The sequence below is a fragment of the Seriola lalandi genome, unplaced genomic scaffold (genome assembly GCF_002814215.2).
Source record: "Seriola lalandi dorsalis isolate HSWRI2012SDOR001 ecotype SW California unplaced genomic scaffold, Sedor1 jcf7180002054285, whole genome shotgun sequence".
In the NCBI taxonomy this organism is placed as follows: Eukaryota; Metazoa; Chordata; class Actinopteri; order Carangiformes; family Carangidae; genus Seriola; species Seriola lalandi.
Window position 1 is genome coordinate 494017 of NW_019524838.1, and position 12221 is coordinate 506237.

The 12221-nt window shown below is 39.3% G+C and overlaps 1 protein-coding gene across 3 annotated transcripts; it reads left to right on the plus strand.

Moving 5' to 3' along the window:
- Positions 1–858: 858 nt before the first annotated feature.
- On the plus strand, positions 859–11537 carry washc2c (WASH complex subunit 2C). Of its 3 annotated transcripts, none has more exons than XM_023405773.2 (31): positions 859–1007; positions 1975–2118; positions 2295–2459; positions 2614–2682; positions 2856–3029; positions 3136–3229; positions 3331–3392; positions 3502–3558; positions 3650–3757; positions 3888–3972; positions 4186–4245; positions 4366–4490; positions 4593–4683; positions 4774–4818; positions 4908–5105; positions 5208–5362; positions 5505–5615; positions 6152–6244; positions 6335–6433; positions 6528–6635; positions 6724–6899; positions 7089–7215; positions 7433–7864; positions 7980–8108; positions 8241–8342; positions 8504–8578; positions 8820–8879; positions 9381–9608; positions 9720–10427; positions 10529–10700; positions 10834–11537. In XM_023405773.2, exons 2-31 carry the CDS (start codon positions 1975–1977, stop codon positions 10977–10979), a joined length of 4398 nt encoding a protein of 1465 aa, XP_023261541.1. In that variant the 5' UTR covers positions 859–1007; the 3' UTR covers positions 10980–11537. The 3 variants fall into 3 exon arrangements, with proteins under 3 accessions (XP_023261541.1, XP_023261542.1, XP_023261543.1); XM_023405774.2 differs by having other exon boundaries at positions 4369–4490; XM_023405775.2 differs by lacking the exon at positions 8820–8879.
- The last annotated feature ends 684 nt before the right edge of the window (positions 11538–12221 follow it).

Here is a 12221-nt window from a genome sequence, read left to right on the forward strand (position 1 = left end):
ATCTTTAAGCAGTGTTTACCAATTATGGGATAAATCATATATAGAAATATTTTTGTATAAAATTTAAATCATGGGTTAAATCAAAGCTTAATATCAGGTATGTGTGTCAGCTAATTTTGCAGTCCTTGGTTGAGGCTTATATCGCAATGTTCAGCATCTTATGATGCAAACAGGAGGTGAATGCAGAGACAAACTAATGAGAACCAACAGTAATGGATGGATTACTGATTGGATCTAGCAAGATCTAGCCTGTTTGAAGTAATTGTTAGTATTTCTTGTTGGAAAGTCAATCAAATAACAACAAAGAAGTGCAAAATGACAAAAAGAGTTGTATAGGACCACAGAAAGACACGAAATGACTGCAAAGAGACACAAAACAACGACAGACAAAAAAAACAACCACAAACATACAAAATGACTAGAAAGAAGCCAATCGGTGACAAGAGATGCAAAATGACCACAAAGAAAAAAAACCCACAAAGGACAAGATTACTATAAAGATACAGAACAATTTCAGAGGTTCAAGGTGTCCACAGAGATGCAAGACTGCAAACAGTTGTGTGAGGCAGCAAACAGACTAGGAGCCTTATGTGCCCAGAGGCTTGTACTACACTTGAATAACTCAAATGTTAAAATGTCTGATTTTAAATGGATCAATATAAATAAAATGTATCCTCGTTACGCCCAGATAGGAATGTGTGAAAATAATAAGTGATAAACTCAACTTTATTGTTTACCCAGTCAGCAGTGGCGGGTTGTTTTCAAGATGACCTAGTAAGCTGTTAGCTTCATCTCTTTGCCTTGGTTGTGAGTTTGTTCCACTCCGCCCCACTTTCCCTGGGTTGCCAGGCAACAGTAGTCAGGTGACTGTCTGCAGACAGAACATGGCTGACCTGTCAGAAGACCAATGAGGGAAAGGCCAAATTTAGCATAATCGATCTTATTTTTTACGTCGTTTCTGACCACATTTGACCGCCGTGGACAGCAGTTGATCTGAAGTATTCAAGGTAAGCACGAGAACGCTTAAATTTGGGTGGATATATTACTCTGTTAGTTGTAACAGCTGAAGCTAACGTTAATGTTGGCTAGCTAAGTTGAGCTAGCTGCTAGCCAAACAGTCTCCGCTTTCTCTTGCAGAAGCAAGTCAATTTGAATGTGAAAGCTTGAAGAAGGAAATGACATTTAGGCAACTTTATGAGGACACAACAAGTTGTCTTGCACAGATTTGTAATCTTACTACCACTACAAAGCTAGCTTGCTGTATCCCAACTATAGCACTAAAACTACATTAGTTAAAGGGAAGATAACGTTATGTTAACAAGTTAAAATGTATTTTATTTGTGATATTTCAGTGGCTCTGGTAACCTAAACTTAAACGTCACTTTCTACACACAGACAGTTTCCCCTTGAGTAGGAAATCAAAGGATCAAATCTGAATTTATTGTGTCATCAGTTGGTTTATTGACGCTGAATGATGATGATGATGGTTGAATGACCTGCCTGGTTTATTTTACCTTTGAGTTACTTACTGGTTGTTGCTTGGTGGGAGGCATCCTGTATCATTTATTTGGCCTTCATGATGTCCCTGATTCCGTGGAGGAATGCCACAGTCCTTTCACAGACTAACTTCAGTGTCTGGAGGATCTCCATGACTTGTTTATAGGAGATATTATTACTACAGTTTATGGTTTGGACTTTGGCAATAACAGTACAAAATTGCAGAAGAGAGCTTGGTTGACCATATGAAGTTATCTAATTGTTCTCCAACAGGCTTTTACATTCAAACAGTCTCTCAACTGTTTACCTTAAGCCAAAACTGGTACAAATATACAAAGTAAAAAAGATATGTGGTCTACATTCTTACACAAGAATATATTTTTTAGGATTTTCCATTTATGATATGTTAATGTCAGGTACTTAAAAGCCCTTCTGAATTATTAATGCCATCAATAACAACAAGTGATCTGATCTCAGATGAGTGGGTTGCCAGAGGGAATGGCAAATGGCCCAAGCCGGAATGAAGACTTAGAGAAAGATGCTCAGATTTGGGAGAGACCCTGGACTCTTGAAGAAATGCGACAGAGCAGTGCCAATTGGTCTTTGGCAGCTGACTCAGGGGTAAGTCAGAAACGTATTTCCCATCTTTGATATAGGCCAAGAAAACGGCAGTGATTAGAGAAATGCTGCAGAAATGCTTTACAAATCAGAATAGTTGATGGGATTGTGAAATGTCTTCTACTTTAGTGCAGTGTAAGTAACGCTGCAACCTCCAAAACGTTTTTTTGTGTTCACAGCTCTTCCTGTTCCTCCAAGACTTCTCCCAGAGAATGCTCTCAAAGACACATGAGATTGAAAAGCAGTTGGACAGTCTGATCCGTGACACCAAGGCCACAGACAGCTGCTTGCATTCTGTCTTCAATGACTTTCTCATGCTCTCCAACACACAGTTTATAGAAAATGTAATGTATATAATTCAAATATTTAATCGCACTTTGGTTTTATTTGTTACACAATAACTTTGACAATTCACTTAGAAACTAAAGGACATCTTGTGTGGAATTTTTGTTGCTTCTCTGGTGATAAAAATATCTTCTTGTTTGTGTGCTGTTGCAGAGAGTGTATGACGAAGAGGTAGAAGAAACTATAACGAAGGTTGATGCTTTGGAGAAGCAGCCTGAGCAGGTAAATAGAATTCATTCTCCCTGCTCTTAACATTTACTGGCATAGAAAACACAGACACTGACCAGTATAACACTGAATGATGCATTTCAGTACTATTACTTCCAGGATAATCTAGCCACAGAACCCACAACCTTTGCATTGCCCTGTGACATATTATTTTATTTTCTCTTAAGGAGAAGACTCGAGAGCAGAAAGAGGCAGAGTTAATCCCGAAGATGCAGGAAGCCGTGAATTATGGTCTGAGAGTACTGGAGTCAGCCTTTGAGCATCTGGACATTAAAGCAGGAAACTCTGACTCAGAGGACGAGGAGGTCACTGATAGAGTGGAGGCCATCCTAGAGCCCAAGGTATGCCATTGAGCTTGAAACAGCATAGATGAGTACTGAAATCATTGCAGAAATGCATGTGATCATGCATCTTTACATTAATGTCTGTTTTTGCCTTGTCTTTTAGGATCTTTATGTGGACAGGCCACTTCCATATCTAATTGGTTCCCAGGCCTTCATGGAACAAGATGATGTTGGACTTGGCGACCTCTCAAGTGATGGTAGTATACTGACTGCAGCCTCTTTAGTCCCTGTACATCGGCCATTAGCATTCACACAATGTGGTGTTTATTTCTCTAATTATGTGTGATTCTCTTTCCAGAAATGTCAGTTGACAGTGACAGAGACAGTGTGATTGAGAGTGAAGATGGCAAAGAAGCAGTTGTAAGACAATTTTTCACATTCTTTCACTGCATTTCCCAATGTTTTTTGGATCTTGCATCTTACACAGGAAAAAAACCTTATTGTATTTATTTACCTATTCATTTAACAGCATTCTGATGAAGATTTTAATCAGGAGGAGGATGAAGGTCACAATAATATCAAGACGGTAAGCTGGATATCTGTTTGCCCAGCATGTCAAAGAAAACATTTAAATTGAACAAATTCACAATTTTGAATTCTCTTTCCACACTCCCTAGAAGTCATCCATGTTGAGTTTTGATGATGAGGATGACGATGATGAGGAGGAGGATGAGGATTCTGACATATTTGGAGAATCAGACAAGGATGATGATGATGACACAAAGGTATGCCTGTTGTAACTTTGCTTGTAGTTTAGAGATATCTTTCTTAGTGGCTTATTTGTAATTTCAGTGAGAAAACATTATTGCTGCCTCAGGGAAAAATCTGCTCTTGTTGTTTTTATGTCACATTCAGAACACAGGCCCGTCGTCCTTTGCTGATGAGCTGGCAGCCCGAATCAAAGGTGAACCAGTTAACAAACCGGAGGGAGACCGCGCATGTAAGTTCCTGTCATTATCAAACAACTCATACTGTTTCATATAATCTCACTTTGAATTCTTTTTGTTCCTCACACTCATATTTAATTTCAGTAAAAGTCAAAGCTCAGATGTTTACATTTGAGATTCACATTAAAAGCATTTCAGGGATGAGTGCCATCATTGCATGTGCATGCTTATGGATATTTTCTTTTTACCATGTCATGTCTTGGAAGCATTGACATCTAAGAAGAAAAGTAAAAGCAGAAAAGAACCAAAGCCTTCAAAGTCACAGGGTAGGACTTTCATTCATCATCAGTCCAATTCAAACATTTGTTTAACCTTGCATTAGTTATCTCCACAGTATGCCCATATTTCCCAGCATGCTGCTAAATACTTTGTGTGCATTGCAACAGCAGCTGAAGACGACAGTGATGACATGTTTAAGCCACCAAAGATGGACGACGACGACTTTTCCCCATTTGGAGGGAAAAGTGGCCTATTCAGCGGAGGGAAAGGCCTGTTTGACGATGATGATGAGGTACATTAAAAAGCATCCTCTGATTCACTCTAATTTCACACTACAGAAACTTTGGATTGCAGCCCCATATTTATTTGTACTTTATTATGCTATGCCATTCAGGGTGATCTTTTCTCTGAGGCACCAAAACCGTCTGTGTCTGAAGAGAAAAAAGCAATGAATGAAAGCACGAAAAGCACAGCTCAAACTGCAGGTACGACAGCAATATAGATAAAATGTACACAGACATACTGAAAAAAAGTGGAGTAGCAGATTGTCTCATAACTTTTTCTTTCGGTCAAAGAATCAGGAAAGAAGATTCCGGCGGGTGCCGTTTCAATATTCCCAGGTAGTTGCAGTCACTTGTATGACAGCGACATATCACTTTGTTATCTGCTTCATCATCCTTAAACAAATCCAATCACTTTCTCCGAACAGATAACAGCCTGTTCAGTTCAGGGAAAGACTCTGATTCAGTGGGGAGCAAGGAGAATGGAACTCCAGTTCCCAAAACCAGCGCTGCTTCCAAACCAGTTCCGACAGGAGTTGCTGTTGGTGGAGGAGGTGGGCTGTTTGATGATGATGATGAGGATGATGACTTCTTCAGTAGTAAAAGTCTGGAAAAACCTGACTCTGGTAAGTGTGTGAAAATGGGCGGTTCAGTACTATAGTCCATGTTCAGATGGGATCCTCACCCTCAAACTTCTGCATGTTTGCTGTTTTTACATTCTTTTCCAGCTGGAAAGGAGAAACCCAAACCCAAGACAGCTATTGACCTCTTTGATGAAGATGATGAGGACGGTGACATATTCAGTGATAAGTACAGTACGCCAACTCCAGCTCAGAGCAAGGAGGAGGTTGTGGAAGAGCAGGCTAAACCACCTGAGAAGAAGGTAAAGATCAACATATGAGTCTCTCACTGATGGCTCACAGTATTAACAGTTGTTGACTTACATATTTACTTTGATATACCTACATAGTGTTTGTATGACTTGAAGAAGAGTCCCTGTGTTGATAATTCATTGTCATATTTAGATGCCAGCTGGTGCCATCTCCGTGTTTGGTCCTGGGACTAAAAGCTTGCTCAGTGAGGGCCTGAAAAAACGTCAGCCGTCTACCAGCGAGGAGTCCGAGAAATCTGAGGAGGTCTGAATAGATCATTGTTTAACAATATGCTCCTGACAAAATCAAATTTGTGTGTTTTTACATGCCAAATGGAAGGTTTTTGACCAAACAGAACTCCACTGGGCTTCCGTAATTTGCAGTGTGTGCAGGCTATCTAGCTCAAATTGTCATCTAATACACCACCAGCTGGTTGCTGGCCGGTGTATTTTCAGTTTCTTATCTCCAGAGTTCTACCAGTTTTGATATAACTCTGTATTTATCTTTTGTTGTGAGGTTGTGCTTACTCCAACAATGACTCACAAGCTCATTTATCAGGAATGGATGCCATTAAAAGAACAGAAGTTCAGTCAGTATTTTGCTGTTTGCTCATATTTGAGTGCAGTCTCAGAAAAGGCCACATTCAACTTAATTTGGAGTTCACTGCTGGCCTTTACTCCTGTTGACACAGTTCACTGCTCTTTGCACTGCACCGGTACTAAAACTTCAAGTTTGAATTTAGAAAGCTCATATTAAATTTCGTTTTCATTTTTGTTAAAGCTTAATTTTATTTATTTCAGAATGGGCCTGTGCTAGATGTAGTGAAAGCTACTGTCAAGCAGACTCAGAAACCCCAGACCAGAGGCCTCTTCTCTGATGATGAAGATACACAAGTAAGGCTTTCAAAGTGTACTGGAAGAAAAACCTAATAACAATGATAATGTAAATTTTAATTACACTACATATGTATTTGCTTTCTATAGGTATTTCCAACCATTCCTAAGAGTCAGTCTAAACCTGAATTTACAAGCCAGAGCAAAGTCAGCAAGGCTGTGTCATTATTTGATGATGAGGAAGAAGAGGTAGAAAACTTACTAATGTTTCACACACAAGAACAAAACTGAACCGGGTTGTTTTTTTGAGTACATTACAATAATCTGGTTCTTCATCTTGCAGGATCTATTTGCATCTGCAGCTAAATCTAAACCAAAACCTAATCAAACTAAAGCCTCCACACCGCAGCCAATTAATACTGTGTCCAGCTCCCTCTTCAGCGATGATGAGGTATGACAGCATAAAAATAATATTTATCTGCAGCTTGCCAGTATCTAATTGATTGTACAATATGATAGATTATTTTCTTCAATGACAGGACCAGTGGATAAATTCCAAAAGTAGTGCAACGAAGTCAGAGACAAAGACAGGAGGGATGAAGCCCAGTGCTAGTGCTCCCTCCAGTCTCCCCAGTGCCAAAACATCCCAAAAGAGCAGCCTCTTTGATGAAGATGAGGATGATGAGGATCTGTTTGCTCCAACAAAAGAGTCAAGGTATTTGTAGAATTTATGATTTTTTCATTTCATTCTTACAGTAAAAACTATGCAAAAACATGTATGCTCACTGTTAAAAAAATTTTGAACCACTGTCAGTCACTGTTTATTGAATTAAGTACACTTTTTTTAAATACTGTATTGCCAAGGGTTCTTATCTATCCTCCTGTTCTGCCGCTTTTCATATAGTCAAAAGAAGCCTCAGAGAGTTGCACTCTTGTTTGAAGATGAGGGTGATAATGATGATGAAGATAAAGGATCCCTTTTTGGCATCAAACCAACTGTCAACACAAACACTGCAGCCCCTGCTGCTAAAGTGAGTGCACTGATTTATTTTTTGTAATTCACATTTGTCATGAAGAATAATTATGTTCGGAGGCTTGCATAGAGGACGGTTTAATAAAATAAAACACCAAATTAAAAAATCATGTTGGCTCTATGAGTGACAGCAGTGATAGTTAATTTTTTTACACCATTTATTTGCATTATCCCCCACTCTGAGATTAAATTCTTTTATTTCTTCTATTCTTCAGACATCTGCTGTAGCCTCTCAGTCATCCTCCCAATCACAGAAATCAGAGGAGGTTACAGTCTCTAAAACAGGAGCAGAGGACAAGCTTTCACAGCCGGAGAAGCCAGCTGCAAAGACCCCTGAACCACTTCCTCCATCAGTGTTGCCAGAGAATAGTGAGAGTAAAAAGAAGCTTGCTGGAGCCGTCAGTCTCTTTGGAGGCATTAACGTTCTCGACAACAAGCAGACAAAGAACCCGTTGAATGAAGATGACAATGATGACAGCTTCCTCTCTAAGGACAGCCCACAGCCAAATGTTAAGAAGGAGGAGAAGAAGGAAGAGAAAGTTAAAACAAAAACTGTTAGTCTGTTTGAAGATGAGGAGGAAGATGAATCAGATTGGAATGATCCAATATTCACACCCAGTAAACCTACAAGCAGAAACACACTAAAGGTTTGTATGGGCTACAGTAAAACAGTAGGTAAAGTATAGTTTGAAGAATTGATTTAGTTACATCTCCTGCAGTCAGTGTTAACATATGTGTGTCTGTATATTTTTCTTCTTACAGCCTACAGAGGAGCGACCGCAGGCAAAGAGCACTGGTGTGTTCCAGGACGAGGAGCTGCTGTTCAGTCAGACGCAGCAGAAGGACAATGACCCAGATGTTGACCTCTTTGCCACCTCAGGGAAAGCTGCAGTCAGTATATTAGATAGTCTTATCTATTTGTAGATCTATTTCTTCCCTCTACAAGTGCCACGTTTTACTCAACTGCATGCTATATGCATCATCACTAGATGCCAGTAATACATGACTGTGTTTACTTTTTAGAGCTCCAAGCTCAGCTCAGTGAAGCCAGCAGCACAAAGTCTGTTTGCAGATGACGATGAGGATGACCTCTTCAGCTCCACCAAACCAAAAGCTCCTCCTCCGGTAGCAATTTGATTATTTTAGTGTTAAGAATAAGGCGGACACCTGTTTCCCAGCTTTGTTTATTACATTTGAAAAAGTTTCAGTTGTGTAAATAGATATTTTAGATCCGCTGGAGAAACTTAAGCTCTCTCTTGTTTTTTCTCTTACATGTTCTATTACAGAAAGTAGCAGAGAAGCCCAGTAAACCCACTGACAGAGCACTGCTCGCACGTCCAGAGTCTGTGTCAGAGATTCAGGTGAGTCTAGCGGAAGCATATACTGTCTTCAGTAATATAATGAGCTACATTGTTTTTTGAGGCCATGCCATGTGGTTTTGATTTAGGAATAATTTTTGCTTTGTATAAGCTTTTTATGCTTTCTGATGACACATCTACATCATAATTTACTGCCTATTCAAAGATGGTAATGTTTGTAGATGAACTCAAGAAATGCCTATATTGGATGAAATTCTGATCCTGCTGTAATCTAACCACACAGAAACCTGCACCAAGCCCTGTAAAACCTAAAGAGTCCTCATCAAGGATTGGGAAACTTCAAGTAATTTTTTTTTTGTTTTTATTGAATCAAAAGTGTTCATTCTTGACATTTCACTCTGATTCCTACTGATAAAAGACTTTCCTATTCCCACATACATGTTTTATCTTTGAAGGTTTCTTCTGTCTGGGCTTTTTCATATTCCAACTTAAAAACTTGTCTATGACACAGCGGCATGACTATCAAAATGAAGATAATTCTCTGTTTTGATTTTGCTTAACTTGAAGAATTTGCTTGCTCTTTCTTTCAGTTTCACTAAATGGTACTCATGCATCTTTCTTTTGCCATTTCCATCCACAGTTCTGGTTTTTCATTTTCCTCTGAATGATCTGCTGCTTGGAACCACACTGAAAAGCATAGTTTTGAGGCAAAGAAATGTACAAATGTAGGATATTTTAGCTAGAAAGTCTGTGTAAACGCTCTATGGTCAGTGCTCAGGATCCATGGTGTTTTTTTCACCTTCATAAATGTTTGTACTGGTGCATCTGCTCATTTTACTCTCAGGTCAATCTGATGATCAATCCAGCTACGTTGCTGCCTGGTGCTGCCCCCAGTATGCCAGGGGCCGTAAGTGTTCTCCCTGGCATAGGTCCTAGTTCCTCCTCTGGGGTGTCTAGCTCCAGCCTGAGCCCCAGCCCGGCCACAACTCCTGTAGGAGCCCACACAGACAGTGAGGGAGGAGTGAGCTTTGACACCCCAGTCCAAGCTACAACCCTGCAGAGCGCACACAAGGTGGGTTTTTGATTCATAGAGTGTAATATCTGGTATCTTGAATTCTTAGTTGGTTTTTCATTGCGTGGTTTTCTGATGTATTGTTGTGAGTGCAAATCTTCTGTCATGCAGGGACGTGTCAAAGGTTCTGCACATCGGAGACCCCAGTCCAGAGCTGCAAGGCAGCAAGCTGTCCAAAGATCTGTGGAGGATAGAGATGCAACCCTTGGTGAAGACATTCCTGGGCCAAACCCCGGTGTCTCTGGTTTGATCCTACCCCTACCAGACAATTCCAACCAGATGCCTGCCAGTCTGACACTACCTAACTCAGCTGTTCCCACAGCCTTGCCTGCCTCCTCACCCTCTCACCCTTCACTCTCTGAAATCTCCCCCAGACCCTCTGTACTGACATTACCAGTATCTACAAATGCTGGAAAGAAAGAATCTAGTAAGGACAGCCTCAGTACCAAGGTGCTGCCTTCTTCTGATGAGGATGACCTTTTTGGCTCAGACAGTCTGTTTGAAGCCCCTTCAGTAACTAACACACCCTCTACCAGACAAAATACCAAGACTACACAACCTCAGGCCAGTAGTGGGGTGGGATTGAAGAAAGACAAAGACAAAAGCACATTCCCATCCATTTTTGATGACAAAACTGATGACCTTTTCCAAAAGGTCAAACCAAGGTCAACTATGAAGAAAGCCATGGCCTCTTCTTTTTTGGAAGATGATGATGATGATGAGGACATCTTTGGAGTGAGCAACAGTTCCACGCCCTCATCCACAAGTAGTAAAGAAATCAAGAACAGCAGTAGTTTTTCAAAGCAGGACATGTTCCAGGTACCTTTGTTTTAGATTAATGGTAATATGGTCAAGGTTTGTCTGTGCCAGCAAGAAAATGTGTTCAGTTTTTCTTATTGGCTAAATGTCTGTGTTCTCAGGATGAAGTTGCCACTGTGCCTAAAGTTCAAAAGAAGCACAAAGAGAAGAGCATTGATGCCAGCTTGTTTGATGACAACATAGACATTTTTGCTGACCTGACGGACACTTTAAAACCAAAACAGAAGTCCAAGACAAAGGGAGAGACCAAGTCAATATTTGATGATGACATGGGTAAGCAACAATAATGCATGCAGGCATCCATGTGTTTTTAATGCACACTTTTGCTACTGTCCTTCCTCTGGCCTACCTTTTTTTTTTTTTTTTTTAAACTGACCAAATATGACCATCTTTCTGTTCTTTAAAGATGACATCTTCTCACCAAGCACAGTAAAACCAGTGGCAAAGACTCCCCATAAATCAAAGAAGACACCACCACCCCAGGAGGCCAGTACAGCAGCGGATTCAAGCAACATATTTGATGATCCACTTAATGCTCTTGGTGGGAACTGAACTGTTGTTTCTGAGTAGCCAGATTTGTACACTTGTGGAATGTGGATTAATTCTTTTGTCATTTGGATCGCTGAAAGATTGGAGATCAATACACTGTTGATAGAGTATTTATTCATATAAATTCATATAAATACTGTGGCTTATTTTTGGCAGATAAAGACTTAAATGAAAATAGTTCCAGTCATCTTCTGACAGCATTTCCAAAATCATCTCAGCATCAGATCATATTATGTAACAGTTATTATATACTGTTAATCTTTATTATACATGATAGCACTTTATAAGCATATCTTATGCTTAGCCTCAAAGCCTGCAGAAATTAACGGTAAATTGTTTTGTTTGTTTTCAAGATGTTTATCCTTTGGCCTTGCCATGTTGAGATTCCATGTCTTTGGGTTTGTGCCATATCACAGTTATGAGAAATCATCATGTTTACTTAGTGTCTTAGGCATTTTGACAATGTTTTTATTAATAAGAAATTCATCCATTTCTTAACTTTGGCTGTGATGAAAAAGGAAATTCATTTTTAATAACTAAAAAGAAACATATTTTATGCTATTTGAAATGTGTGTGATTATTTCTGATTTAACTTGTTTTCATGTGCACTGTTTCTGAAATATTTATCAGTGTTAGATATGAGCAGGAAGCTCACTCCAAAGAAAAAGAGCTTTAGATCTGTGTTTACTAACAACATTTCTGTTTCATTTTTGGCTGGATGGATTAGTGTTTTTACAGAGGTTAGTATTATTGAAGTAAAAAAAGGTATTATAGCTGCTCTCCTTTCAGCATTTACAAAAACCCACCAAGCTGTTAGAAATTCTGTAACCCTTTTCACATTAGGTAGTAAATAAAAGCTCTAAACACTGAAAGCTTAGTTTGTAGATCATAGGGTGAATTTCTTGAACATGGTATTAAAAGTCTTTTTGTCTCACATGAAGGATTGGGACCTTATGGTGCTACTAATTGGCACACATTTGAAAACAGACATTTTGGACAGAGATACAATTTTTATTAACATTGGTATGGGAAAGTTTAGACTTAATGTGAATATATTAGAAACTGTTCAGTTCTATTATACGGGATGGATATTAATGTTAATGTAAGTGTTTACATTCACAATTTACTTCTTCAAAAGATGGAGAAGCAGCTCTAAAACTGGTGAGGGATAAACATTTGTACCAATGATTTAACCAATTATTTGATGGATTTTTAAGCCTGATATCTACTGATGTGCGGGAAATA

What these genes read in the sequence shown, in the direction of transcription:
- washc2c (XM_023405773.2), top strand. Translation starts at nt 1,975, where the DNA reads ATGAGTGGGTTGCCAGAGGGAATGGCAAATGGCCCAAGCCGGAATGAA. An exon ending in GCTCCAACAAAAGAGTCAAG is followed by an intron (nt 6,900 to 7,088) that starts GTATTTGTAGAA and finishes CTTTTCATATAG; the next exon opens with TCAAAAGAAGCCTCAGAGAG. An exon ending in AATATTTGATGATGACATGG is followed by an intron (nt 10,701 to 10,833) that starts GTAAGCAACAAT and finishes TGTTCTTTAAAG; the next exon opens with ATGACATCTTCTCACCAAGC.